At 55.4% G+C, this 27928-nt stretch overlaps 3 protein-coding genes and 1 long non-coding RNA gene across 9 annotated transcripts; 2 read left to right on the forward strand and 2 right to left on the reverse strand.

Moving 5' to 3' along the window:
* Window positions 1-429: 429 nt before the first annotated feature.
* Window positions 430-4762, reverse strand: POLR2F (RNA polymerase II, I and III subunit F). The gene is made up of 5 exons (XM_035552003.2): window positions 4629-4762; window positions 4380-4449; window positions 4172-4302; window positions 2333-2404; window positions 430-612 (listed from the first exon to the last, which is right to left on the reverse strand). Exons 1-5 carry the CDS (start codon window positions 4646-4648, stop codon window positions 522-524), a joined length of 384 nt encoding a protein of 127 aa, XP_035407896.1. The 5' UTR covers window positions 4649-4762; the 3' UTR covers window positions 430-521.
* On the forward strand, window positions 4714-10163 carry C1H22orf23 (chromosome 1 C22orf23 homolog). 5 transcript variants are annotated; one of them, XR_007708229.1, is made up of 7 exons: window positions 4714-4860; window positions 5052-5114; window positions 5434-5619; window positions 6109-6243; window positions 7118-7218; window positions 7523-8827; window positions 8951-10163. XR_007708229.1 is itself a non-coding variant. In XM_050710441.1 (6 exons), the coding sequence occupies exons 1-6, from the start codon at window positions 4797-4799 to the stop codon at window positions 7625-7627; spliced, it is 654 nt and encodes a 217-aa protein (XP_050566398.1). In that variant the 5' UTR covers window positions 4714-4796; the 3' UTR covers window positions 7628-10163. The 5 variants fall into 5 exon arrangements, 3 of the variants coding, with proteins under 3 accessions (XP_050566398.1, XP_050566401.1, XP_035407884.1); XR_007708228.1 differs by having other exon boundaries at window positions 7523-8536; window positions 8615-10163; XM_050710441.1 differs by having other exon boundaries at window positions 7523-10163.
* On the reverse strand, window positions 8573-26462 carry MICALL1 (MICAL like 1). Of its 2 annotated transcripts, XM_035551943.2 has the most exons (16): window positions 25976-26462; window positions 20988-21036; window positions 19576-19717; window positions 18192-18295; window positions 17342-17478; window positions 14893-15467; window positions 14366-14429; window positions 13405-13793; window positions 12792-13270; window positions 12235-12369; window positions 12004-12130; window positions 11661-11751; window positions 11242-11315; window positions 10990-11104; window positions 10629-10675; window positions 8573-10339 (listed from the first exon to the last, which is right to left on the reverse strand). In XM_035551943.2, the coding sequence occupies exons 1-16, from the start codon at window positions 26119-26121 to the stop codon at window positions 10218-10220; spliced, it is 2796 nt and encodes a 931-aa protein (XP_035407836.1). In that variant the 5' UTR covers window positions 26122-26462; the 3' UTR covers window positions 8573-10217. The 2 variants fall into 2 exon arrangements, with proteins under 2 accessions (XP_035407836.1, XP_035407837.1); XM_035551944.2 differs by lacking the exons at window positions 20988-21036; window positions 25976-26462 and having other exon boundaries at window positions 18192-18291; window positions 19576-19697.
* Window positions 11952-12541, forward strand: LOC126913295 (uncharacterized). The gene is made up of 3 exons (XR_007708230.1): window positions 11952-11983; window positions 12096-12184; window positions 12365-12541. It is a non-coding gene; the product is annotated as an uncharacterized LOC126913295 (long non-coding RNA).
* Window positions 26463-27928: the final 1466 nt, after the last annotated feature.

Below are 27928 nucleotides of genomic sequence, written 5' to 3' on the forward strand. Positions count from 1 at the left end.
AGCAACCTGCTCAGGGCACAAAGGCCTGACTGTCTAGGGGGAAGCAATGGAGGTGTCTCACACCCGTGTTTTAAGAAGGGGTAGTGGTGGAGGGCTAGAGTCTTTCTGAAGCCAAAGTACCTGCAAGATCACTTCTGTCCAACAGTAGTTCGGTTGGCTGTTGGTCCTATAACTGGAGAGGAGGGGCAGCTGGAGGCAGCTACTGCAGTCTTTACCCTAGCTAAAATGTATGGGCTTTTCAGGTGGAAATAAAAGAAGAACTTGGCACTTTGCACCCTAATCTTAGTAAAGCCCACACAGACCGACACAGAATGAAAGAATAACCAAGCTGGTGTACAGAAATAAGAAAGGGTCCAAAAGAAATCCTGGGCACATACGACAGAGATGGGAAAAAAAGGTGGGGGAGAGGGAAAAAAAAACACATTCAGCTTAAAATGGGAAGGTTTATAATTTATTTACACAAATATAAACAAAAATAGAAACATCTGTTGGAGAAGGAAAGAACCAAAAGCAACAGCTGATCAGTCTGTGATAATTAACTCATCCACGCCCCAGTCTTCATAGCTCCCGTCAGGTAGATAACGACGTATGATTATGGGGATCTTGCGTGCTCTGGAGGAAGGACAGAGAGGTGAAAAGAAATGCCAGGGCCTTCACTATAGCATTTCAGCAGGCAATGGGAATTGAGGTACGCTGCCTTGCTAGCTTCAGTAAGCTCATCAGGTTTAAGTGGGAGATCTGTATGGCACCAGAGATTTGGCATTACACGGTAGAGGGAAGTACCAACACAGTTTTCTTTTGTAGGTGCAAAGCATCGAGCACCCTAAGTCTCAAAACAACCAAAGACCTCCAGAAGGTCAGCACCCTGTTGCTACTGCAGGAATTGAGCCCTGTGACCTGAATTCACTATGAGAAAACACCAAGCATCTAAAAAAAAGATAGGGAAAAAAAAACAAAAAGTAACTTGAGTAATAAATTCTTTTTTTTTTTTCCAAGGAAAACCTAGTGAAGATTTTTTCCCCCCTACAAGACACTACAGAAGTGTCAGAATTCCAAGAGCCTTCATGAAAAGCTGACTTCTATGGAGTGTTTTGCATGTCTGGAGGCATCAGGTACATTTTAAAGAAGGATATGTGAAATATTATGGACTATTCAGCCACCAAAGCCTGGTAAAGCTGGGACAGAACACATCGTCTGCTAGCAGCAGCTCCAATTAGAAAGCAAGAAAGTGCTGAACAGAATTTAACTTAGTGGAAGCAGATTTAAATCTGCAGAATGTAATTAGACAGTCTGGAATCTAACGAGGGCATCAGGTTTACGACCATATCAGACGTGAAAAGTAATACGACGTCTTTAATGACCACATTCAGGGCTTCTGTTTTTCTAGTGCCAGAGCAGCTCCCTCATGCCAAGAATCACAATTTAATTTTGGCACAGCACAGGATGCCACTGTGTGTCACACTCTGCTTTCTAGAGCTCGCACTCGAGACAGTGACCAGAAGCAATTTAGGATCTTGGAGATCTGATAGGAGCATGACCCGTGGAGGTTTTAGCAATGATAAAAGGAGCTGCTGTAATAGAGATATAAAGTCTGCAAGAGCAACTGCAACGCACTGAGAAACTGGGGGAGCAGAGGGACAACTCAACTCAAGCATAGGGACTTTATCAGTAAGGGAGTCTGGCTGGTCTGCTTGAAAGAAGCCTGTCCATGACATATTAGCTCGCTGACCACGTCAGCAAGCTGTGGGCCAGAACACTCTGCTGTGGAAAGGTGGGCCTGTCAGCAGCCATCCAGAAGCTGATTTCGCTAGTCAGAAAGGATTTATTTAATCTCTCTGTAAGCAAGGGTTGTGCCTCCTGCAAGCACAATAAGCCAAGTGTAGAAGCATGCAGGAAAAAAAGACATTCTTACCAGGGCTTTCACATTACCAGCCTGACCCTTATTTTAATTTTTGCCAGCACTCCATTTCAACACAGGTCTGTTCAGAAGGCTCCTTTGCATCAATCCCTTTGAGAGAATTAAACTGATTCCAGAAAGATGAGGACCTTGTGTTCTCATCACAGAAATAAAAGACACTTGGACTCCCAAGTAAAAGAGATCAGAGCACTGCTAATCACCAGCACTATGCAAGAGCTCCCATGATGGAAGAGCAGCTGTGGAGAAGTCCCAAGGAGCAGAAAAGGAAGGCAACTGTAGTACTCACTGTTACTGAGGGAACACAATGTTGTCCTGGAATGAGCTGCATGGAATAAGCTGCTAAATGCTGGGATGAGGAAGGGAGTGCTTGCTTTATGGAAATCAATACACTCACTGCCAAAGGCTGGGACTTACTTGAGTTCTTTCATGGCAATCAGCAAGGGATCTGTCTCTCCTTCCAATTCCACCATCACGGGGGCACACATCCTGGAACAAAACATCAACAACCATTTGAGAGAACACAAAGAAGGGACAGCTAAGCACGTGCCTGCGTGTTGCACTCTCATCCACTTTGGAAAGAAAATTTCTCCAGGGGACGATGGAGCAAGTTTTTGCTTGAATGTTCTTCTGGCTCTGCCAGCGAGCAGGCTGGGGGTGCACAAGGAGCTGGGAGGGGACAGAACCAGGACAGCTGACTCAGACTGGCCAAAGGGATATTCTATAAGGCATGGCATTGTGCTGAATTAACAGGTGGTGGCTGGCCAGGGGGAAGGGGGAAGGCTGGTCAGGGACAGGATGGCGAGCAATTGCATCATGCATCACTTGCTTTATATATTCTGTTATTATCATCATCATTATTTCTCTTCCTTTTCTGTTTTATTAAATTGTCTTTATCTCAATCCACGAGCTTTTACTTTTTTTTCCCCCCTCCAAAATCTCTCCCCCATCCCATTGGTCGGGGGAGAAGGTAAGTGAGCAAATGGCTGTGTGGTGCTTAGCTGCCTGCCAGGTTGAACCACCACAGAGGAACAGAATATCAAAATTGATCTCAAAATTATCTAACAGAGAGGGTGGAAACACTGTTAAATAGGCATCCCCCGTGTTCTCACTTGCTCACATCTTCCAGGCTTTCTTTAGGAGAAAATGAAAGGCTGGATTTTTGATGCAGTCTATCGCTAGGGAAAAAAATGCATTTTTGCAGAGGGCTGTAAAAGTAGAGCAAGCGCTGATGACGATTGTCTCTCTGTCTGGTGGCAACAGCAACAGAAGTTCACGTTATGTGTGGTTAAGGCCACTGGGGGGCTGCTGCTGGCCTAGAGTCAGCACCAAAAGCAGAAATATGTAGCTGAAGGAGAACCAGGCGCCAGAGTGCTTTGGATTACAGGCCTGGCACATACCCATCCCATCTCACCCATTTTTCTGGTCTTTGACCAGGTGAAAGAATGCACACAAAATAGCCTTCTGGAGTGATAACTGGGCAAAAAACAACTCACCAAAGTGACAATTAAAGGAAGTTCATTTAGAAGCTTGTAGATGGTGATGAGATGTGGAGAAGCACTATTTTTGAAGGTGCATGTAGCTAAGATGAAATTCAGAGACGCCCTTTCAGACAAATTTTAACACAGTTTAATAGTCTCGCTTGTAGGGCAGTTTTTCAAAAACCACAAAACTTTTTTGACATGTATTATTAAAACAGATCTGGACAGGTAAATGGAACAGATTGAGAGCAGCCAGCCTTAATAGCACTCAAAATAGGATTTAAGTGGCATTATCTATCATAAATGATGCCACACTATTCCAAACACTTAACAAACTTATAGTTTGCCAGAATACAGCTGCACTCAGAGAAGATTTCAGGATGGCTATACCATTCCTAATTCTTACAGCCCTATGGTAATAAATGAAGATGTTGTAGAGCATCTCTCCCTAAAACTTTAGCTTCTGCCAACAGGTCCTGAGCTTTCCAGCCCATGCTGGCTGCCTTATGAAAGGCAGAAAGCAGGATCAGCGTGTCACATTCCCCACTCCTTTTGCCTGTGACACCTGAGGGATTGTTAGAGATGTAAGGGCACGCAGTGATGCTTTTCAGTGCTGACTGAGATGATGATCCACAAGCTCAGCTGTCAGGTAAGGGACTACATGAGGTCCAGGAGGTTTTACGGAAAGGAATAAGCAGCTTTAACAGGGCTGGGAGATATTAGGAGATGACAACCTCACTATAGGGATGCTTGGGATACAGCAGGGAATACTCACGCTATCTGGAGGGCGCGTGTGCCCAGGACTCTGGCCCGCTCATACTTGGTCATGTAGGGGGTGGTGATCCGCTTCTGGTTAGCCGCCTGCCGCTCTCCCGACGGGAGGATCTCCACGTTCTCCTGTCCCTCCTGGGGAAACCAGCACAACGCTACGGCTCGGCTGCACCTCAGGCCCGAGCGGCGGGCGAGCCGGCGGGGGCACCCACCTCCTCCGCGTTCTCCAGGTCCTCCAGGCCCTCGTCCTCCTCCACATCGTCGAAATCATCCCCGTCGAAGCTGAGGGGCAGGAGGGAAGGGCACGTCAGGCAACGCGCTTGGCTCCCAGTTCCCAACCCGAATCCTGGTCCTGATCCGAATCCGGATCCGGATCCTGATCCGGATCCTGATCCCGATCCCGATCCTGATCCCGATCCCCGTCCCCCAGCCCGCCCCCTGCCTCCCGCTGCCGCTCTCACTTGTCCTCGTTGTCGGACATCTTGCCTCCTTCCTCCCCGCCCGCTTCTGGTCGCTCCCCGTGACGTGACTAGCAGTCGCCCGGCGCCATGGCGCCGTTGCCGTGGCGACGCGCCGCCATTTTACCCCCTCCTTCTTCACCACCCCCCTCTGAATGGTAGCCACTGGCTATGGCGGGCTCGGAGGGCGGAGGCAGAGCCCGGTATAGCCCCAAAACCCGGGAGCTGCTGCGAGGTAACGGGGCCTGCGGCGGGGAAGGCCCTGAGGGGTGCTTCTGGGCCATGTGAGGTGGTGGAAGACCCGTGTCTGTCTGTCTGTCTTGTCTGTAGGGATTACCCCCTGCCCTGTCCCGCCCGTTCTGGGTGTTATGGGGACGGGGGGAGCCCTCCGGGGCCCTGTGTTTACACATAGACAATGTTTTCCAGCCATGATGGAGGAGTCGAAGCTGACGGGCTTCCAGAGGCGATGCCTGATGGAGTGCCTGGAACGTGAGTGCCGTCCGCCTCGCGTTCCCCCCTCGCTGCTGTGGTGAACAGCTCGTGCCCCTCGCCCCAATCGAGGGGGCGTTCACCTACAGGCTGCTTGGATGGAGGCGTCCTGCTCCCTTACACACAGCAGCACAGCTGCTGATGTTTTTTGTAAGTACCAGGTGAGGTGTCCCCAAAGGACGTGTACCTGTGAGCAGCATCTGTGGCACCATGGATATTTCTTGGCTGTGCTACACCAGGTCTTCGGCTGGTAGTTGTTGGGGGCCATCCAGCCAGGCTCGTCTGTGTCTGACGTTAATATTTTGGGTTTGTTCTCCAGGGGGAGATGCCCTGCCCCTCCAGTGCCACCCCACATCCAGCAAACAACCAGCGCCCATGCTGCCTGCTTCCTCCCCACCGCTCTGTCAGCCGAGCAGGCTTTCAGCTAAACCACATCTTCGGCCTGCCAAGGTCTGCCAGGCAGGAGATGCTTACACCCGAGACAAATTCAAGCCACGAGCAAGGAGTAAGTCAGAAAACATTACTAATCATGCCATCCAGTCCCTCTCTCTTCCCCTTATGTCCACCCCCTGCCTGCAACCTCAGCAGCGATAGGGGGTGTTCTTAACTACTCTTAATCCTCATACTTTCTGACTTCAAAGATGCTTAAAAAAGAGATCTCTGAGGGAATGTTCACTGCAAATGCTCACTGACTTCTGCCCACTAGCTAGGGGGATTATAAGTGATAGGACCTTGTACAATCCTTGTGTAAGAAGGGGTGCTATATAATTTTCTAGCTTATAAATGTGGGTCAATGTGGGTAATAATATGGGCAATAAATGTGGGTTTGATGTCTGTTTGGTTTTCTCTTCACAGTGAGCAGTTCAGTCTGGGGATGCACTGTCATTAATGTCACATTTCTTCTGCTGTCATTAGCAGGGCAGCAGGGTGGCCAGGCTCCTTGCTGAGGAGACAGGCTGTTAGGCATTTATGTTTTTTTCCTTTTCATTCACAGGAGATTTGGAAAGGGAGAAGCAAAGGCTCCAAAATATCTTAGCGACAGGGAAGGATGTGGTGGAACACCAAGTAAAACAGACACTTGTTCAGACAAAGGAAGAGGAGATAACTGAGATTGACCGCTTTGAAGAATGTATGTCCTCGTCATTCCTTTGAAGAATGTATGTCCCTGGGAGAGGGCGCAGGGGAAGCCTGGAAAGCTGCTCCCCCTGAGGGCTGTGAGGCAGGCTGTGTGGTCCCAAATCTGAAGCCCTGGGTGGAAGGGAGCACAGAGCCGGATTCCCAGAGGAAGGACTTGACACTGTGCCTCTGCGATCCAGCCTTCCTCGCAGAATTTGTTCTGCAGAGGCTTGCTGGCAGATGTAGGCTGTCTGGATTGCCCACAGAACACAAACTGCTGGCAGAGGAATACCGTGGTGATTCGCAGGGGCAGCCTGGGCAGAAAGCCCAGGTACTGTGGATCCTTTCTCCAGTCAGTGTGACTCAGAGTAGGCTAGGATGTTTACCAGCCTGACCGTGATTTGGGCTGTGTTTATTTTCACGCCAAGATCAGTAAAGTTATACTAGCAAAGCTTAAATGTAGGGCAGAATTTTAAGCAGTGGTGGACTTTGTCCTGCACAATATTCTGGGATGGCAAAACCCTGCCTTATACCTCCCTGTGCTTGAATCTCTTATGTGTGTGAACGCTCCAGACAGCCCTTCCTGAACTGTGACAGCACAGATTGATAACTATTAAGTACAGAAAACTCTCATGTTGCAAAGAAAACTGGGAAGTCACCGTTCCTGCAGGTTAGGGAAGGGAGCTGTGCAGGGGAGGGGGGCTTCCCACTGTGTGAAGGACCACCGAGGTATTTTGGTGGGCAAGATGGGTGGGTGTTTCAGCAGATATCCCCCCTCCCCTGGTGGGACCGCTGCTCCAACAGAGCTGGGAGGTTGAGGGTTTGCAGCTAGACATTTCCTTGCCTTTTGGCTGGATCCCATTTTCACAGTGTTTTCTCTCTGTCAGTGGTGAATGAAGTTCAGGAGAGGCAGGAGTTCCTGGCAGAGATGGAAGCTCTAGGACAGGGCGAGAAGTATCAGAGAATTATCATCACTGAAATCTCCCAGGTATGTGAGGGCCCTGGCAGCACTGGCCCTACAGGGTGTTGAGAGCATTCCTCGTGTCAGAAATCTTAAAGCACAATCTCCCTCCTATAGCTGAGTGGGGAAGAGGAGGAGACAGTTCCCTTTTGTGGCATAAGAGGGGCATGAATTTGGGAAACTGGGAATAAGAGGCTTTCAGCCTTTCTTTCTACATCTGCATGCACCTTAATCAGGGAAGCAGAATCTTTGCTCTTGGAGTTTGTTTAAAAAAGAAGAAAAAAGCTCCTGGCGTTCTCCTCACTCAGCCCACCCCCTTTGTACTTCGCAGAAAATGCGAGAGATGGAGATCATTGACAAGAAGAGAAGCGAGGAAGTGAGAGAGACCATGACAAAAGACTTTCCTGGTGGGAACAAATCTGATTCCCATGACTAGGCCAAGGGAAAATCGCAAATGCAATTTGTTCCTGCCTCTTCTCCCACATCCCTGGCATTGGAGTCTCAAGGCCTGGCCTGTGTCTGCCTTTCTCTCAGTGGTCCCCCTGAAGAGGGAGCAGTACCACCTGTTGCCTAAAGCCAGAAGGCAGGAACAGTTTGTACATAGCTGGTAACAGAAGCAAGCTGTTGTAAAGTCCTACCCGTGCACCAGATCCCTTCTTGCTCAACAATATTAAAGAGATGAAAACACAACAGCAGCGGCTATTAAAACATGACAAAGCAGAGCCTCCTTTCAGTTATGCAATGCCTTGGAGTACAGCACTCCACGCAGCTACAACTGTCATTCCTTCTCCTCCATCTACCCAGAGGTGGAGGTTTCTAGGGGAGGTACAATGCTAACGTGTCACCACCCGCATCCACGACCCGCTCCAGCCCGCGCAGCTCCGGGAATGGCTGTGCTGGCAGATGGCGAGCAGGAAGATGCAGCCGCCTGGCCTTGCGCAAGCGCGAGCCTCCAACATGACTGCAGGTCAGCGTGACTGCATGCATCAGCAGGCTTCTCCGTGGCAGCTAAACTGGGCAGGCGCTCAGGAACACAGATTCAGTGTCGGGGGAGAGGGGATTTCAGCCTGGAGCGTGCTGCTGTTTGCAGCAGGCTTGCTGTGGTTTTTTGGTTCCTGAAACCGTGGTATGCTGAGCAGCCATCAGTCTCCCACAAAGCCTGGAGATGGCCACTGAGTCACCACCTCTGTCCTTCAGCAGGCTGAAGCACGACGCCCCTCTATTCCTGCACAAAGTCCAGTGTAAGGAAATGCAGAGGCGGATTTTAAGATCCCATCATCTGCTTCTCAGCTATACTCATCAGCCACTCCACGAGCCAGGCAGCGTGCCCTGTCCCCAGGACAGTGTGAGTACAGAAAGGAATAAGAAACCTAAGCCGTGATTGGTTTTTAAATCTTTTTTTTTTTTCTTTATTTCTGTTCAGGTGAATGGAAGTCATGGAGTTAGTACAGTGTAATTTACAAATCAAGGTTCTGACCGGTCACAGGGCCAAGGGGTGTCAGGCTGCGGCGATCCTGACGGCCTTTGGCAACGACGACACGACAGCAGGCTCCGAAACGGATGCGCTTCTCCGTGGAGAAGCGTTGTGCTTTGGGATCTCCCCTCCCCTACCACTGCTCCTGAGCAGCCTGCTGAGGTATGGCAGGAGTGGCACGGCATTTGGGGGAAATGGGGGCCTGTTTCCAGAGCGCTACGCCAGCCATGTTGCAAGGCACTGCTTCGAGAGTGTTTTGGCTGAAGCCCGCTGTATTTTTGGAAGGGAGCGCAGCAGTTTGTTCGGGGCTGACATGACTAATTTGCTAATGGGAAGGCGCGACGAACAGCTGACCAACCAAACACCCATGAAACAAAACGTCTAATTCAGACCAAGCGAACGACCCAATAAATAGCTCCTCACCTTGGAGGAGAAGGCAGGAAACAAAAATGGAAGGAAGGAGGGAGGGGTGGAAGAATACTGTCCACCCCTTCCCTCCTCTGATGTACACACACGCACACATACAACAAATAAAATAAGGGTTTAAAAACTTTCAGGGCGGGTTTGAATTCATGTGCTAAAGGAGGTGTTTAAAAAAAAAAAACGAAAACAACCAGCCAAACCCTCTTTACACACTTTTAAAGTATATACAGGCGAAGCTGGGGAAAGGTCAGTTGTAACCGTGCCTCTCTCCCCAGCCGCTCAAGGGTGGCACTGGTGAGCAGGGGCTCGCCCCTTGCGCTAAGTCAGTCTTGTGCTTTTCTGCCCTCGCCTGGAAAAGGAATGTTCCTCCCTACCCTGACGGCAGCAGTCAGCGGTGGTTAGCAGCAGTGGGGGGTAAGATGTCCTGAGTAGGGCACGTGGGCTACATCTGGGCAGATGTACGCGGGCCCCTTGGGTCCTCTCAGCCCTGTAACGCTCAAGGGGGGGGAAAGTCTTCAGGGGGAGGGGACAGCTCAAAATAAATAGGGCACCGGTTATTTTTTTGGCTACGGCTTTAGAGCCTTGTGACGTGGGAGTGTGGTTGTTTTTTTTTTTAAAAACATTTTAGTTTAGGCCAGTAAAACCTAAAGAATCCTGATTCTAACGCCAGGCTTTTCTCCTGCAGTTAAAAATGGGGCAGGAAGGGGACAAGAGGGAGGGACAGCCAGATGCCCCCGGCAGAGGATGGAGGCACACGGAGCTGTCACAGTAAGAGCGGGAGAAGGGGAAGGGGGGACAGTTAGTGCAAGTTTTCCCACAGACACCAAACTCCTCAGCTCGCTTCTCAGTCAGTAACACAGACGCGCGACAGGGCAACGCTTCCGAAAAGCGAATCCATTTGCTCCCTGCCCTGTTAGCGAGGCCTCGGAGGGGAAAGCCAGCCTCCCCCGCTGCGGGCAGGGGGCTGGAGGCACCCTGGGGTGGCAGCGCCGGTGCCTGGGGAGGGAGCGAGGGGGAGAGGCGAGGGGAGCAGAGGGAGCCAAGCCCCCCCCGGCAGGCACCCTACCCCGGCCGCGGGAGGCCGGGGCAGTCGGGCAGCACGTCCCTCCCACTGCTGGTGGCCCCTGCTCTAGCTTTTCTCCTTGGGTGACTTGCTCTTGGAGTCGTGCTTGTTGCCCAGCAGCTTGAGCACCTTCATGGGCTTGAATTTGCCTTTCTTCTTGCTCTCGGCCTCCGTCTCCTTGTGGAACTCTGGGGTGGCAAAGGAGGGTTGTTACTGGGAGAGGCTGATGGTTTGCACACAACAACGGGGACAAGGAATCAAAGCCCTCCGCTGCACGCACACTTCCTTCTGCGTAACAGGGCCTCACAGCACAGCTGTGCTCCAAACTTTTCAGGGCCCTACAGGAAAGGCTTCATTGTCTGCACAGAACAGTGTCACTTCCTCCTCCTGCACGCAATTTCACGAATGGTTTACGCTGCCCCTCACTGAGGTCAGCAGCGAAACCAGTGCTCCAAACTCCTCCTGCTAGTTTCTTACCTTTCCTTTTAATCATGGCTTCCAACATTTTATCCTCCTCCTCTTCCCTGAAAGAAAGAGTGGGAGACAGGTCAGTGATTCCGCCTTGAGAACAGCTGCTGCGTTGTTTAAAGTCTGAGAACCTCCCACTTCGAAGCCGTGGAGGTGTAGATCCATCAGTGTCGTGTGAGCAAGTCCCACACGCTGCGAGCGCGGCCCTGGCCTTCCCACACACGAGCCGTTCAGAGAGCCAAGGACCAGGAAGCCTGGGAAAGACGTCAGCAGCAGGGACATCTCGGGACATGCCCACGAGCCCATTTGTGTGGCGCTGAGTCAGACGGGCCCACTTTTCCCCTCGCCCCCAGCCCGCATCACTCCTCACCTCTGCCGGTCCTCGTCCAGGCAGTTGACGATGGCGTTCCTCTGCTCGATGATGGTCACCAGCTCCTGCATCAGCACCTGCTCCCTCACCCGGTCCTCCTCAGTCCAGTCCTTCTCTGCCGAGCCAACCCCCAAGGAAGGACAGGCAGTTACACGGCTGAAGGAGCTCTGAAATTCAGAGCTCGGGGCAGAGATCCCAGAGGTGAAGCCCAGGCGAAAAGCAGAGGCAGCTACGGCCGGCGCGATGCCTTACCTGGCTTGTTGAGGAGGCAGCGCAGCTCGTACTCCACGTCCGCCTGCCGCTGCTCCAGGTTCTGCTGCTTGAAGCTGCAAGGGAAGGGGGCACTGCTGGGACCCGCTGCGAGGCTCCAGGAAGGCAGGACATCATCCCGAAATAGGGGGTGACCTCGGGAAGAACCGCCAAGGTGCTGGTCTTATCCCGGACAGCCAAGCCCCACCAGGGACCAACCCCGACTGCTCGAGGCCCTCCTGGGAGAGATGCTGCAGGGACTTTGGGGACTTGCAGCGGGTCGGTTCTGAATATGTTTGGACACTTCTGTCCGCTTGCCCTCTTTCCCCTACTTCTCCAGGCCCTCCAGTTTTAGCAGCACTGAGACAGGACTCGCCACAGCACCGTCGGTGCCCCCGCCACACACACGCGCGCGCGCTTACATGTAGATGAGCTCTGACTCGTGGCGCACCAGCATGTGCTTCTCGTGGATGAGTTTGAACCAGTCCACCAGGAGGCTGTCCTCGGGGCTGTCTGCCAAGCAAAAGGACAGTTCAGAGCCAGCCCCAGCCCTGCAGGATCCTGTCAGCGCTCCGCGAGAGTCAGCCTGACCTCATCCTCTTCCTGAGCCCCAGAAAGAGCCTTGTCTCCTCTTTCACCTGCTTCCACTCTACGAGCGTGGCTGTGACCTTTCCTGGAGCCCCGCCATCAGCGGGGAGGAAGTCACCGCTGCCAACTCCTCGGCTGGACGCAGAGCAGCCCGCGGGTCCGTCCTGCCCCACGTACCGTTCTCAGCGCTGCGAAGTTTCTCCTCCAAGGCCACCCCGCGGTGCTCCAGCTGGTCCAGCTGGTGCTCGATGGCATCCATCTCTCCGTAGATGTCTTCCTCGGGGATGTACTGATCTGTCTGCACCTGCCAAACCGCACAGCGGGGACTGCCATTACCACCAACCTCCGGTTTCCAGTGGTAACCCTAGGGCTGGTCTCACCCCCTGGTTTCCCCAAGGGCCCTTTTACCTTGCGTTTGATCAGCGGGAAGCCGTGACCCGGCGCAGGAGGACGCGCTGGCTTGGAGCCTTTGGGAGGTTTCTTTGCCGAGGGCGAGGCAGCAGGCGATGGCTTTCGGTTGAAGGGGTTCTCTTTGCAGGAGGACTGGAGCGAGAGGACAACAGGAGATACGTGAGGGTCCGGAAGGGGTACAGCATCCCAACAGCTGGGATCGAGCAGACGGGCAGCCCTACAGCCTGTCCTACCCCACGCCCTCCCAGAGGAGGCGCACAGCGCTGAGCTCCACCAGCAGCCTAGCCATGGGGTGACAAACGGCTCTCCTCACGTTTGCCGTGGGTTCCCCAGCCTCCCTCTAGCGAGCACGCCGAATTATTTTCTGTGATGGTTCCCTTCCCGTTTGCTTTGAGCACATGAAATTTAGCATGTGGGGCAAGCAGAACAGGAGCACAGCCACCACTTAACCAACACATGCCTGAGCTTTGCTTTTGGGACACACACACACACACCCCAAACCTGTGTACGGGGCAAACCTGGACTCAATCCCCCCTTTGAGGTCACCACCTCACCTTCAGCTGGGGTTTGGGTGAAGAGGGGGGCTTAGGGCTCCCAGCACCGCCATCCGAAGCCAAGAGGATGGGCGTAGGGCTAGCCCCAGCAGGAGGCTTGGGGGGCAGCCTGCTGGGGCTGGTCTTTAAGCTGCCAGCGGAGACGCTCCTGCCGGCGTGCGGGGCGCCGGGCTGCGCCTCCCCGCTGAAGCCGGCCAGTTCGCTGGAGGAGGAGAAGGAGGAGGTGGTGGAGAGGCTGGCTGGGGCGGCAGGGCTCTCGCTGGAGGAGACGCTGGCCAGCGGCGCGTCAGCGCTGGAGGTCTTGGTGGCCGTTGGCGTGTGGACAGTGGGCTCGGAGGAGCTTTTAGGCACCGAGGCCTCGTCGGTGTCACCCAGCACCTTGGCCGAACTCTCGGAACTGATGCTCTCGAGGCTGAGGGCTGGAGACGGGGTGGAGGAGGATGGCTCGGAGTGTGACAGCCTGGAGATGGGGTGGTGGGCTGCGAAGCAAAGGGAGACCTCGGGGAGTAAGGGGGGCAGCCAGGAGAGAAGGGGGGTACGTGCCGGGGTTAGGGGCGTGTGGAAGGGGAAGCGGTGAGGAGGAGGAGGGATAAGGGGGTGGGGGAAAGCTCACCTAGGGGGGAAGCACTGGGGGCTCGCGGGGCTGGCCGCTTCTTTGCCTTGGGGCTGCTGGTGGGAGTGATCCCGTACCAGGGGTGGAGAGACTTGGCAGCAGCCTCACCCTGCTCCTGCTCAGGCGTGCTCTTTTGGGCAGGGGCAACCTCCTCTTCCTCCTCCTCCTCCTCCTCGAAGGGGTTGTACGGTTTGGGCTCTGCGGCATCAGGTTTGCTCTCCTCGCTCTTGGCTTTGCCCACCTCCTCCCCATCCTCCTCCTCTGCAGTCCTGCTGGGGGGCTCGTGGCCGCTCCCCGGGGGAGGAGGAGGAGGAGCTGGCTTCTTCTTGGGCTCTGCCTGCACTAAGGCCATCCACGGCGGGTCCTTGGCTCTCGCAGCGGCTCCAGCACTGGGAGAAGAGAGGAAAAGATAGCGAGAGGTGGCAGGGAGCCGCCCGTCCCGCAGCTCGGAGGATCCCTGCTCATCAGGGACGTGGCACGCATCCGCTCCTCGGCACTGCGAACGCAGTGTGCTTGTGCAACCTCTGTCCCGAGAGCGGGCACCAGCAGGCTCCTGGAAGGAGCCCGGTAGGCATAAAGGTTCCTGACCGCAGCCAAGCACCCGCCATGTCCTTGCACTGGGCCTTTCCCTGGACAAACCCTCCACGAGGCAGCCGCGCGTCCCCTTCCCAGCATGCACACGCAAGGCTGCTTCAGCAGGAAACGCTGAAAGACTTTCCTGCACTCCTGAAGCCCCCCAGGCTTTTTATAGACCCTAAAGGACAGAGCCCCTGGGAGGTACCAACACCAACAGCCCAGCTAACACCGGGCTGGCACCAGCCAGGGAAGGGATTCGATCACGACCTCCTTCCTCCCAAGAGCTGGGGCTGATGGAGGTGGGAGGGGAGACCGCAGCCGAGCCACCCCCACAGCCCCACCTCGCTAGGGGGGTCCCAGGTGACCCGTGAACAGAAGGACGTACCGATCAGAGGAGCAGGGTCTCCCTCGGGGTTTTGGGACAGGGGGACTGGGTTCAGGTCCCCTACCTAGAAAGACACAGGGGCAGACTGTCACAACACCAGAACGACCTATAGGGAGAGGTTAAATCAACGCGAGGCGCATCTCCCCGTGGGAGGCTGGTTGGTCCCGCTTTCTGCAAACCTCGTGGCATGGTCAGTGCAGTCAGTCTCCCCCAGACACCCCCCCCTTTTCCTCCCAACCTCATCCTGGAGTTGCAGCTGGAAGACTGACGTGCCCCTCTGTTTTCACCCCTGCACGCTGCCCTAACACTGCCACCTCCCAGCACCCTCTGGAAAGCTCCAGAGGGATAAAATGGAGCAGGCGGGTGCGACACCTAGCACCGCTCCCTCCTCCGCGGGGTCTGCAGGCAGATAAGGCTCAGTGTCCGAGCCCAAGGTTTAACTGGAGGCAGAAGGGCGCCGGGCTACAGAGAAGGAAGGAAACTCGTGGACGAGGGCAGCGCCCCGTGCTGCCACCAGGCTCTCTCACCGTTCACCATGCCAGGCGCGCAGTCGCTTGCCTCGCCCTGGACGGTGGAGCGGGGCCGGGGCACGGGGTGGGAGGCTGGAGGGGAGAGGGCTGAGGCATCCGTGGACCTCCTCGGGGCCGGGGTGGGCCGAGTGTCTCTGAGGCGTCCGTCCAGAGGGCTGGCTTTGTCCTGGCCGGGCGCTGAGGGTTTGGTGGGAAGGGGAGGCCTGGGGGGTATCTGGGAGGTGGGCGCCCCGCTTCCCGCGTGGGGCGTCGCTGTCTCTGCTTTGCTGGGCGTGCTGTCCTTCTCCTCCGGGCTGGCCGTCCCCTCTGCAGGCGTCTGGGTCTCCGCCGCGTTCTCCACAGCAGTGCTGTTGTCCTTCCCCACCTCTGCTCCCGCAGGGAGCCCATCCTCACCCGCGCTGCCGGCAGCAATTTCAGTTCTTCGCTCCGGCGACTGTCGGTCGGGGCTGGCCCTCCTGTCCATCTTCCCGCTCACGGCCAATTTGCCACGATGGTGTGTGCAGACAAACGTCCCCGCCTCTGACCCGGGCTTGTACGACCCTGGGAGCAGGGTGCTGGAGCACTCCTTGCACCTGCCAACGAGAAGAAAGAGCCCCGTGAGGTGGGAGAGGCCAGCCTGCCCTCCAGGGAACCGATGGGGCTGAGGAGAAGGGCTGGGCTGGCACTCGGGGATCCCTGCAGGGCTCTCGGGTCAGGCTTCAACCCTGCTACTAAATCGCATCGTGATCTTGGGGAAGTCATGCAGGAAAGGAGAGGAACAGAAAAACGTCATCACACCAGCGTGTGCCCCCGGTGAGCTCGCAACTCAAGTACCGCATGCATTTGGGTTCCTCTCTCAGCTCAGAAAGGATATAATAAAGGGCAACGTTGGTGCTGGGGTACAGCACGGTTTCCAGAGTCAGGAAAATGAAACTTGACGGGCTGGAAAAGATGCACCTGGTGGGGGCCAGGAGAAAGAACAAACACTGAGCATTAACTAAAACAATACTACTTCTGACTCAGGAAATCCCTAAGCTGGAGGCTCGAAGGGTAGTCAGGAGAAGCAACATTCGTGCCTAGCCTGGTCTGACGCTCATCCACTCTCTTCCTGAATCCTCCCTAATGAAGCCCTCCAGGTGCAGCCCTAAGTACACAGCACGGGCAACCAGCTCAGCCCTTTTCCACCTGGGAAGGGAGGAGGGCAGCATGTATGAAAAAGAGCCGAGGGCAAGGGGCTGATCAAGCAGTCCCATGAAAGCCAAGCTTGTTTCTTCTTGCCTGAACGCTTGGTGCTCACAGCAGCTGGCCGCCCTGCGCTGCCATCAGATAATTTTGGTGAGGAATTCTGCTCTGGGTGTCCACTTGGCTGCTGCTTCCTTTGAAATGCAGAGCAGAAGCGTGAAGACACAGGGGCGGGGAGAAGGGGTATGACGAAATGAAGAGGTAACAAGTTTGGACAAGGGGAGAAAGAAGTTTGTTTTGGTTTTATCTCTGTCAGCCCACAGAGCACGCTGCCACAGAACATTCCCAAGCAAACAGCGGCCATGAATCAGCAGGAAAAAAAAAAAAAAAAGGTAAGGAAAGCACACAGAGAAAAAATACTTAGGATGAAGTTTTGGGACTCTCACTGCTCAGTCTGAAGGGCCACGAGCTGTGCCAAGACAAGCACTGCAGCTCGCCTGTTCCTGGCCCTAGAACAGTGCTGCACCTGCACTCCAAAGCTCCTGCTTTTGCCCTAGCTGCAGACAAGAAGCTGTCAGCACTCTCTCACAGTGCTGTTTCTAAAACACCCCCCCGGTTGCCTTAGTCAGGAGCTGTTCGCACAGTTAAATGAGTTAAATGAGGCCTCCCATAACTTTCCTGTGGCTCAGCTTTTCTGTCCTCGGATGCCGGCTGCCCGCTTGCAGGCTCTTGTCCTGTGGTCCAGAGGAGAGATCTCAACCCCCTCGTCATCCGAGCAGGGAAAGCGAAGTGAAATGACTTCACTGGTGCTGCAGGTAAGGACCTGCACCCGGGGAGTAACCGCAGGGCTGCTGACGTCTGATCCCTCGTTCCTTGGTCTGGTAACAGCTTGTAGCTCCCCACACGCTCCCCCTGAGAGCTCAGCACCGCCCCAGGCGCCGCAGGAGGAAGCAGATCTGCAGGGCTGATGGCCCACCTCGGACCTCATCGTGGTGGGGGTGTTATGTGGTAGGGAGGCAGTAAAGAGGCAGAACATCCTGGTTTTGGGGGGCGGGAGAAGCGCAAGAAGCTGGTCAGCAGAGTGGGAAATAGCAGGAGAGGCAGGGAGCGGGGACAGCAAGCAGCACGGGGCTGCACACAAGGAACCAGCCAGACCTCTGGGACAGGAGGCTGCGAGGGAAACACCATCACCGAACCCCTCTCCCTCGCGGCTCCGTGTTGCAGAAGGACACACAGGGATGGCGTCTGGCTGGCTGCAGAGCTCCAGCAGCTGCCCACCACGTACCTGAAGCACTGGCGGTGGTAGAGCTTGCCCTCGGCCAGGTAGCGCTGCACCAGGTGGACGTGCTGCTGGCAGGCGGCGCAGGTACTGCTGAGCGTGGTGCGCTGCGACGGCTCTGCCGGCTCCGAGGGGACATCGTCCTGAGGGGTGACATGCGGGGAGCTCAGCGAGGGGGGCCACGAGGTGCTCGCCACCAGCCCCTGGCTCCTCCAGAGCAGCTGCTGCCCGTGCTATGCCCGCTGCCGAGCGCTTGTGGCACGGGGGCTGACCTCAGGGTCCAGCAATGTGCACAACAGCTGCCCCCAAGTCTGGGCACAGGCGGGCCGCTGCTGCCCAAATTAGAGAGTAAACCCTCCGAAAGGTGCCTTGTCTCTGTCCGGAGGCAGGGCTGAAGGGCCGTGCAAGGAACTAATCTAAACCCCAGGCAGCCCGGACCTCCAGGTGGTCTCCCTGCTCTTTGCCATCCCACACACCCACTAGACCCTGAAATAAAGGGCCAAGGAGATGTCTTTTCTGCTCACCTAATCCCACATTCCTGCTCCTGCCTCATCTACAGCATTATCCTTCCATAGGAAGGGAGGTGTTTGTGCCCTGGGTGCTGAAGGAACCACCCCACACCCACGCCCCTCCATCTCTTCCTTGCCAGAGACAAATTTCAGTCCAGAGACCCCTAGAGAGCAAGGGGTGTCTCCCAAGGTACCAAGCCCCCAAACATCCCTCCTACCCCAAAACACGCAGCTAGCCCCCTGCCCAGATCTGTCTCACCGTGATGGGCTCTCTCCCCTCCCCTCGCCCCCAGCGCAGGGAGGACCACCGCCTCAGGCCGACTCAAAATCAAGGAATCGGGCGGTACCTGCGGCGTGGAGGAACTCTCGGCCGCAGCCACGGGCTTCTTGTGGGACAGCAGAGGCGGCGAGGCGGCAGCGGCCGGGCGCTTCATAGGCGGAGGGACTCTGGCTGGAGACAGAAGGCAAGGAGGATCAGGCGAGAGCGGTGACTCATGCCACGCATGTGGGGGAAGGGGAGGGGAGGGGAAAAAAAAAAACTCCAGCCTTGTGACACAGGATGGGACTTGCCACTCCTGACGCTTCGGTGCCTATTTTAGGGGGCAGAGAGAAAGGCAATCTAATAACGGGGCAGCCACGAGCCTGCAGCAGGTCCCCTTCTGTGGCCCATGGACACCGTCAAATGCCACTTGGCTTCCTCATTATCAGCTCCCTAAACAATGCTTAAAGACCAGAGCACCCTAAATACCTGCTGCTAATGCATTATTGTTCCCCACTGGGTTCCGGGGTGTCAGCGGGTCTGTGGAGCACCCCTTGCCCATCAGGCACTCACAACAGCCCCCAAAGGCAGCCCGTGGCTGGGAGGCCAGCATCCCAGCAGAAGTGCTCACATCCACGCACGTGGAAGAGATTTATCCGGCGTTGTGGCTGACGTGCTGGAGCGAGAGAGCAGAGCAGAGACCTGGAGCACTGGTCTCCACCCTGGAGGGATGCCCTGGAAGAGCTGTCTCAGAGCTTAGGTTGCAGCTGCAAGGACAGATGAGCTGATTTAAGACACCCCACCCTGCTTCCCCTCCCCCCGTCACTTCAAGCTTACCAAGGTGATAAAAACGAGCTGTGGTAGGCAGGTTCCCTATCTAGCTTTCCTCCATTTCAGTGGGTTAAAGCAGATCACAAAGGGGTCTGATGCGCTCCAGGGGCAACCCCAGTGGCAGGAATGCAGCATGGAGGGAGGAGAACCAAGGCGTTCCCCTTTCCCCAGGTGAGCTGTTAAATCATTCCCTGCCTCTTGTGAAACCTCGCCCTACCCCACTCCCTGTTCCAGGCTCGACTCGCCAGCACCACCAAGATCCAGAACAGGCAGGTGTTATCTGTCCCTCTCCCCTTTTCTACAGAAAAGAAGGGGCACGTTTCCACTACCTCCAGGCCCACAAGCCTTCAAACACCCGCCCACAAAGTGGCTGCAGGACCCCACGAATGCTGAACTCCAAAACCACCACGCAGGATTCCTTCCCAGATGTCAGCCCCAACTCCCATAAAATCTAATTTCTAGATGCAGAGCACTCCATGCACAGAAAAAAAAAAAAAAAAAGAAGAAAAAAAAAGGTTTGGGCTAGGAATAGGAAGGGGATGGAAGGAATTTGGAAGACTTCTCTCAGCACGCGGTGCCTCTGGGTTTCTGGAGCCAAGCGGGGGGCAAACTGGAAGGCAGAGGTGGGGAAGGGCACTCACCTTGGCTGGGGTTGTTGAAATGGTTGTAATACTGAGACACGTAAGTCATGATGCTGAGGCAGTCGGGGACTTTCATGGAGACCATGTCATTGGGATCTAGCAGAGCTGGGATGCCCAGCTCCCGCTCCGCCAACTCGAAGGCCTGCAGGAACAGCAGAAAGAGGTGGTAACGAGAGAAAATCGATACCCTCTGACAAATAACACAGAAATCAAGCCGGGAGGATCCTGCTGGAGATTAAGCAGTAAGCCTGTGGCGTCCCAGGTAGACAGAGGATCCCAGACGTGCTGCTTGACTGGAAAGAAGGGAACAAGCTGCTGCAGCTGCCCCAGTATCATTTCAGCTGTCCGCGCCCCTGCAGCTTCCTCCTAAGTGCTCAAGTCATTCAGCTACCGCTCTGGGACAGGGAGGGGGACTCTCAGGAGGTCTCAGAGCTGAAAAAGATGTGTTTTTTCAACCTGTGAAACAAGCACACCACCGCTTACCCTCAAGCAAGAGCCTGGCAGAGCCTTGGCTGGCTCTGGGGAGGGCCGGGGACCGGCAGGTACTTCCTACACAGCCAAATACCAGCTCTACTGCGCGGTGGCCCTGGTCACCCCAAACACTGACCCTGCAGAAAGCCAGCCCCTGCCCATCCTTTCACACTCTGGGGTGCCACATCTCCTCCTGCCACCACCAGTGCAGCCACGCCTGACCAGCAGCCAGCAGCCTGCCACGCACAAGCCGCTTGGGTGCTTTTCTGGGTCTCGGTGAGCAGAAATAACAGCGACACTGTGACAAGAAGCACGTAACTCCTGCAGTTACGTACATGGCTACTTGAAAGGAAGCAGTGAAGGAAGAAAACAGCAAACAGCCATTTGAGAGCTTCCCACTCAGCAGTATACATGGATTACCAGCTACACAGATACACTTGGCATCCTGCTGTTGCTCTCAGGGCAGCGCACCCACAAGTGATCTCTGAGGGCGGGGGGATGCTAGACCATGCAGAGACCGAAGAGAAAGCGGGTCAGGAGGGGATAGGAGCGGTGTGGGCCCTGAATGGACACGTACCAGATGCAGGGCAGTAGATAAGGACTGGGGGTGTGTGGTCTCTGGGGTACAAGATGCTGTGCGGGGTGTGGGATCTGAAAGTTATGGAGGAATAAATGAAAATGGCCCTATGAAGTAAGTGGGGGTGTAATCCTCACTCGAGATGTCATCTTGGCAACTACCAGGATAACCACCTTATCTTCTCTTTAGTGCAGGCTGGACGTTGATGTTTCAGACGTTTCCAGAGAAGCTCCTGCCTGCTGCTTACCAACAGATCTTTCTCACCCCCTCAGCGCTGTCACTAAGTTCTTCCCCACTGCATGACCTCCACCCAGTCATTCTCGTGTTCCTTTTTCCTTCTGTGTATGGTGCAGCTGGGACTTACCAAGCGGTTATTTTCGTAGACATTTTCCTTGGAGAGAGAATCAAAGTCTCTGAAACGAGAAAGCACAAACAAGCGACATGAGACACAGAGGTGAGATGTGAGCGCCCCAATGCCACCACATGAAGGTTCTGGGGATGGACAACCTTCCTCGGGCATTTCAGCAAGTCAGCACGTAAGAACCTAGATAAACAAAACCTTGGTAAAGCAGAAAAATTGTTAGGGAAATTCAAATTAAAAAAAAGAAAGTCCCAAACGGGTGTTGGGCAGGAAATCAAACTGTTCTGCCTCTCATTTCTGCCCCTGCAGTACAGGCTGCAGAAACAACCAGGGCACAGAGAGGAACCCCAACAGCTCCCAACCTGGGCAAACTGTGGGATTTCACCTGTCCCCTCAGATCCCTTCGGGAAATCAAAACAGGGATCAAGCAGCTCCCCTTGCCAGAGGAGCAAGGCCACAGCAGGGGGACAGAGGGCTAAAAATGGTCTGCAGGTTTTCCAGAGAGGGGAAGAAATACAGGAAGGAGTTAGCTACGCCTTTTGCACATTTACGGGGGTATTATGTGTGAAAGCAGCACCACGCTAAACCAAATATAACCCCTTCCTGTCGAAGATCTCAGCTTCGTTACAAAAAAAAAACCCCTCGCACAGCAGCGTGGTGTGCCTGTGAGCTGCATTCACAGCCCAGAGGGGTTCAGCATCAGGTGAAACGAACCTGATGGCGCAGTGAAAGGTGCCGAAATTTGGGACACTGATGCAGGATTCCCCCCGCAGCCCCCGTGCTGTCCCGTAGGCACCCGGGGCCCTCCTCAGCGCCGCTCGCGCGCCTGTCCCAAGGCTGCAGAGGAAGTCCCCGGCGAGCTCGGGGAGGTTTTCCCAGCTGCCCGCGACCCCATAAAATTACACTTCCCCCGTTCAAAAGCGAGAGGCTGCTGGTGCCGTTTCCTCCGAGACGAACCAAGCTGCAAGAGCGAAGGCAGGAGGCGTGCAGAAGGCGGGCCGGGCGTCCTACAGAAGCACCTTGCAGAAAGCACAGGCAAACGAGCCCACAGAACTCAGCCGGGTCGAAACACCACAACTTTTCCCATCCTGCACGCTGCTGAGAAAAGGTTTCAGTGGCAGGCTTCGCTTTGATGTGAACGCTGGGGCCTTTTCTGTATTTATGTCCAGTTTCCACTGGGAGATGTTTTTCCTCCGAGTCATTTTTTTTTGCCTCGAGAACTCCTTTAACCTTGCTGCATGTATTTATTATTTCTCTTTTAAAGAAAATACCAGCTTGGGAACGGAGAAGAAGTGATGACAGCAGAGTTATGGATCGGCTGCCCTCTAAGCATTAACAAGCTTCATTTTGAATGCCCTCGCTTTCAGGATATGGGAGTGGTGCAGCTTGAAGGCTCCTTGGTGGCCTGGGCTGGGAGTTTTTGACAGACAAAACACATGTCCACTCCACCCCACCCTAGCAAACCAAGGCCTTTTTAGAAAACCAAGTCAAAGCTGCCTGGGAAAGCGGAAGGCAGCGGGGAGGACGTGATGCTCAGAAGGCAACAGGAGGGCTCCTAAGCAGCGAGGGAATACAAGGATGGTTTTCCCACTAATGCAAGAGCGAAAAGTCCCCGCTTTTACCCTGGATACTGAGTTCCACCAGTACGAGGCCCTGGGGATCACAGCTTGTTTGGTCGCTCTCCGCCGCCTCTTCCAGCTCTCTCCAGGCACAAACTGGACCACACTGGTCTCCATCACCCGTAAGGATGTGCAAAGAGCACAGGAGGGTTTCCCCGGACATCATCTCCTCTCCCGAGGAAACACCAGGAAACACCAGTCCAAGGCATCGGACGTGAGAATAAGAGAGACTCTGGGCATCCCAGTCGATGGGATGCCTCGACTCAGCAAACCCCAGCGCAGCAGCGTATCCTGGAGGAATATTTCCATGCAAATAACATCCCGAGCGCTTCCCTAATTAGATACACGCCGAGCCACTAAGTACTGTGGGGTTTAGGGCAGCTGCCAGTGAGCGCAGCAGGCCCGAGGAAGGGGGAAGGGTGTGCTGCTCTGCTAAAACCAAAGCAAATCCCTGGATTCCTCCAACATCAATCACGAGCTCTCTAACGGCTGTGCCGCATAACGAGGCCTTCAGCTTCCCAGAGCTTGTCAGGGAAATGCGGGCAGGACATGGGAGGGAACAAATGGGATTTGTGAGCCTGCCTGTAAGCGATCCTGCGGCTGCTGGGACGCAGGGCAGCCTTCCTAGCACGGCTCTCCTCTCCCATTTTCCTCAAGCCTCTTCCATCTCTCCCTTGGCACTCGAAAGGCCATGCCCTCTTGTTCTTCTGGCTCCCGAGTGCCAAAACCTCCCCGGAGCTCTGGGAAGGCTGAACAGCTTAACCTAAAAGATGCTTGTTGCTTCCCTAAGCTGCCACAGACGCCTCGCAAACATTAATTTCATGCTTCAGATTTCAAGAACACTAAGAAAACAAACTTGTTAAGCCCCGCAGTCTGCTGTCAAGTCGGCCTGGATGCTTCCAGCTTAACTGACAAGGGGAAAGAGGAGATTAAATGTCTTGCCCCAAGATCACGGTCAGACTAAATCCAGGTTGCGCCCGAGGGAGCAGGTTTACCAAAGGAGTGCCTCTGCTGCTCCCAGCTCCCAGATAGGGAGAGCAAGGCAGCGAAGCCGAGATGTGTACTCAGTGGAACAAGAGCTGGAAGGCCTGGATGCAGACGTTCAGCCTCGTGGTTAAACACACAGGTCCCACAAGCATGCAGCCTACCCTCGGTGGGCAGTTCAAGATGTTCTGGATTCAGCAGACACCGAGCACTTCCAGCTTTGGCTGCTTCTATCAGAAAAATCAGTGCTCCCAGAGGAGCATCCCTCCAGTGCCACCTGCCTCAGTGCAGGGGGATTGTGATCGAAACAGGGGTTATACCGAAAATTATTCCAGCTTCACTAATCTGTGTGGCCTGTCGTTCCTTTCGAGACAGGGTCGGACAAGCAGGACAGACAACCAGTTGACACTACAGCCAAAGAAAGCCCTGAGGGTCCGGGTGCCAGAGCAGCAGCATCATCACACAGGTACACGAGAGATCTCCGGCTCCACCCCTGCACGGACACGCTCACTCCTCCGTTCTGCGGCTGAACGGAAAGGCAGCAGGAAAGGGGGAGGCAGCTGAACGCAGACAAACCTCAGCCTTTGGGGCTGACGGGAGCAGCGCGGTCGTCTCAGGAGAGCCCCTCGCAGAGGAAGACCCTGCCAGGTCAGAAACGTCTTGGTAGTCTTTGCCAAGTCTTGTTACCAAGCTGACTGAGAGCACTTCAGAAGGAAAGGAGGGCCGTTACTTTTACTCTGCCATGGGGAGATTTTCTGCCTCTGATCCAAACCTCCCACTTCCAAATCAGGACAGGCTGAGGAAGCTGGAATCAGATGAAATGGTGCTGCTCCTGACCACCCTGCGAAAATCCTTCCACAAGATGCCATGTCCTTGTAAGGCACTGGGCTTTGCCTTTACAACGCAGCTCGTGCAGAGCAACTGTGAAGCATTTCGTTAGGACATCTGCCAGGAGCTGATTTAAGCCCACTGACAACTTAAGAGAAGCGGCTGCTGCTTAGTGAGATGGTAAATATGGTCAATGGGAAGCCAGCAGGTGGTTTTAGTGGTCTTTATTGTCAGCTTTTACTGAACCTTCGCTTTTCGGTTCTGTTACTGTGCTACCGACCAAAAAATCAGAAACACAGGAGCTGCTGGTGTTCCGGTCCTTGACTTGCCTCTTCCTCTCCAGCAGCCGAGACAGAGACACGTAGCACCCTTGAGAGCAGGAGCATTGTCAGAGGCTCTGTTCTGCCTTGTCAGTGTCAAACGCTGGATGGCTGGGCTCTCAGTGACTCCTCAACACCACACTGAGGGTTTCAAGGTGTCCACCCCAAAAAAAGTCAGACAGCAGTAGGGTTTCTAGCCTACCTGTTCAGCTTCTGCCTGCACCAACGCGGGCGCTGCAGCTCCGCTGGGGCACCGCTGCTACCCTGCTGCCTGCCGTAGACTGTCTTTGCTGCTGTTGTGACGAAAAGCCACCCCAGGGCCAGCTCAGAAAAGAGGATTTGGTCAGTCGAGGCAGCCTCAGCTGACGGCAGGAAGAAGAACCAGCCCAGGAGCAGAATGTGGCAGGGGACGCAGCGCTGTTCGCGGGGCTGGAAAGCCTTGCTGACAGGTGAGCAGCGCGTGCACACGTGCACGCCGGGGGCACAGCAAGGTGGGGCGAAGCGAAAGGTGAGGGCTAGCGAAGACGAGAAGACTGGAGCAGACAGGAGGCGGATTCCCAGCAGCGTCGGGGCAGGCAGGGTTACAGCAGCAGTGGCAGGTCGGGGCAGATTCCTTCCCTCGGCTCAGCCAGTTTCGCCAGCATGACAGCGTGCCCCGGAGCGATCCCAAGCTCACGTCTGCCTCGTCGAGCTCCCATCCCCTCTGCTCTCCCAGAAACCTCGCAAAAGGGAGGCGGATGGGCAGGAGTAACCGAATTACAAGCCGTTTGCGGAGGGAGGCCGGCGGAGCTCGATAACCCCGGTGGCATTCGCTGCGGCAGGAATCGGGCTGGGAGCAGCCCGGCGCGTTGCGGGCTGGCCACCTTTGGCGAGCCGGGAGCAGCCCCGCGCCAGGCGGGATGCTGCTCCTTGGGAAGAGGGATCGCCCACCTCACCCCGCTGCGAAACACCCCCCTCGGGGATGCAGCAACAGCCGCTGCCCGCCAGCCCCGCAAACCCTCCCTGACGGCTGAGCCCAGCCCAGCACCAACCCCGCGCCGCTCCCGCACACCCCCAAGCTCAGTACCCAGCGGCCGCTCCCCCAACCCCAAAACCCCCAGCCCCAAAACCCCACGGGGGACGGAGGGGACGGAGGCGGGGGGCACCCCTCCGCCTCCTCCCCGTCCCCCACCCGCCCCTGCCCGGCTGGGCGGCCGAGGCGAGGCCGGTGCTGCGCGGCCTGGTTCGCCGCCCTACTCACAGCAGGTCGGGCCGGTGCCGGTGCAGGATGGCGCAGAAGGCCAGGCCGTCGCGGAACGAGGCGCTGAGGTCGCGGATCTCCACGCCGCGGTAACCCTCGCACTGCCGCCGGCACCAGGCTTGCAGGGCGCCCCGCGGGCCCGACATGGGGGCTGCCGCTCCGCCGCCCCGGGGACCGACGAGGGGAAGGGAGGCACGGAGCGAGCGGGGAGGGCGGCGGCGCGGCCCCGCCTGCGGGGAGGAGGAGGAGGAGGAGGAGGGAGCCGGGGCCTCGGTGAGGGACGGCCCCGAAGGCCCGGGGACCGAAAACGATGGGCACCCCCCCCCCTCGGCGGTGGGGAAGCTGAGGGTGCCGCTGCTAACGCCCCGGTTTTGTTTTCCCCGCAGGAGCGCCCGGGCTGGAGCCCCGGGCTTTCTGCTCGCAGGTGGGTGCTGTGGCAGGCTGAGGGGAGCCTCTCCTGCTTCTTCTCCCCACAGCACGGAGAAGGCTGAACGCCTGGAGAAAAGCGCCTGAAGTCAATGAAGTCACCAGCCCTCGCTCCTGCCTTTTTTTTTTTTTTTTTCTGCTCAGCCCTTGAAGGGGTGGGAGAGAACAGTATAAGCAGGAACTGAAAACGGTTTGGAGTGAACCCTAGTTTGCCTTAAAAAAAAAAAAAAAAGGAAAAGGCAACCTCATTTCTGGATCCTGTTCGGGCTTAGATGAGGCTGCTCTTGACATCAGCAGTGCTCAGAATTGCTAGGGCATGAGCCGCTGCAGCAGAGGATGTGAAAACATCGGACAGCAAAGTACATATGGGACATGGGTGTCTCCAGGGGTAGGCTCTGGGCCAGGGAGGGCTTTGAAGATAAGAACATTTGGAGTTGCAGGCGGTACTTCGCAGGAAGCCCTGGAAGAAGTGGAGGAAGAGCACGATACGATCTCAGGAAGCCATGACACTGGGAAGATGGATTGTCACAAGCATTGGCTTGTATGCTGAGTGTAACGATCTGACAAGGGGAAGGGGGGAAGCACGCTATTAAGCATTTGCTTATTTTGCTAAAGCTTTTTTTTCCATTTCCAGTTAGGCAATCTATACCTACCTCTGTGGAAGACTGATCCATCACACACTGATGTCAAGCTTATTGCTGCCAATCCCAAATCTGGAGTCCCCTCTTCCTCTGCACATTTTTTTTTTTAAGTGGGCTGTGCATTCCATTCTCCCCTCAGATCTCACGCTTAGCACCATCCATACTCCATTCCTTCCTTGCTCTGTTTCATTCTATCACTCCCTGTCCCCAAAAGCTGTAACAGGTAAAAAAAAATAGGTTCTCTGGGGTTCAGCCCCTCTTTAAGTGCCCAAGACAAGCTGTGGCATAAATCACTAGAAAAGATACTATGTAGAGAAGAAAGGAAGGAAATATTGCCACGACTTTGTCGCAACAGAGCTGGCTGCTCAGCCTTCCCCAGACGTGCCTGACAGAATCTTCCTGCTGTATCCTAAGGGAGCGCAGGCTCAGGGATGTTTACTTAACTGCCTTTTCCAGGGTTGCTCGCTCCATACTTGCTCCCCTCACGACTGCAGGTCAGAGAGACAAAGTAGATAACCCTGTGCTGCAGCTCCCTCTTAAAACCACGTCGACCAGAACCGCCTGAGAGCGCATCTGCTATCCGAACCTTGCTGCGGCACGCGAGGCTGAGGTATAACAAACCCACCCTGCCTCCCTGCAGGGCGCAATTCCAGCAGCAAGGCTCTGCGGATGCTGCATGAACGCCCTGCATTCCTCTAGTTTCAAGCGGTGCCAGGCACCACGTCTCACTGAGCCCATCTTTCCGCTCTGTGAGAGAGCTGCAGCTCTTCCTGGCTTCATTCCACAAGTGCCAGCCCCGGTCAGTTAACCTTCAGCAGTCCCTCACGAGGCGTGGAGCCAGGCAGCCCAGCTGCGCCAGGCAGCGGATGGTCTCTGTGCATCCTCA

Source organism: Cygnus atratus, chromosome 1 (assembly GCF_013377495.2).
Source record: "Cygnus atratus isolate AKBS03 ecotype Queensland, Australia chromosome 1, CAtr_DNAZoo_HiC_assembly, whole genome shotgun sequence".
Classification (NCBI taxonomy): Eukaryota; Metazoa; Chordata; class Aves; order Anseriformes; family Anatidae; genus Cygnus; species Cygnus atratus.

Excerpts from the sequence above, each read along its gene's own strand:
- POLR2F (XM_035552003.2), bottom strand. The coding sequence starts at position 4,648 with ATGTCCGACAACGAGGACAA. Across the intron at positions 4,450-4,628 it reads ATGTCCGACAACGAGGACAA|CTTCGACGGGGATGATTTCG; the intron begins GTGAGAGCGGCA and ends CCTGCCCCTCAG. Across the intron at positions 4,303-4,379 it reads ACCTGGAGAACGCGGAGGAG|GAGGGACAGGAGAACGTGGA; the intron begins GTGGGTGCCCCC and ends TGGTTTCCCCAG.
- C1H22orf23 (XM_050710441.1), top strand. The coding sequence starts at position 4,797 with ATGGCGGGCTCGGAGGGCGGAGGCAGAGCCCGGTATAGCCCCAAAACC. Across the intron at positions 5,115-5,433 it reads CCTGATGGAGTGCCTGGAAC|GGGGAGATGCCCTGCCCCTC; the intron begins GTGAGTGCCGTC and ends TTTGTTCTCCAG. Across the intron at positions 5,620-6,108 it reads ATTCAAGCCACGAGCAAGGA|GAGATTTGGAAAGGGAGAAG; the intron begins GTAAGTCAGAAA and ends TTTCATTCACAG.
- MICALL1 (XM_035551943.2), bottom strand. The coding sequence starts at position 26,121 with ATGTCGGGCCCGCGGGGCGCCCTGCAAGCCTGGTGCCGGCGGCAGTGC. Across the intron at positions 11,752-12,003 it reads ACTTCGCAGCGCTGAGAACG|ACAGCCCCGAGGACAGCCTC; the intron begins GTACGTGGGGCA and ends TTTGCTTGGCAG. Across the intron at positions 11,316-11,660 it reads GAGTCAGAGCTCATCTACAT|CTTCAAGCAGCAGAACCTGG; the intron begins GTAAGCGCGCGC and ends CTTCCCTTGCAG.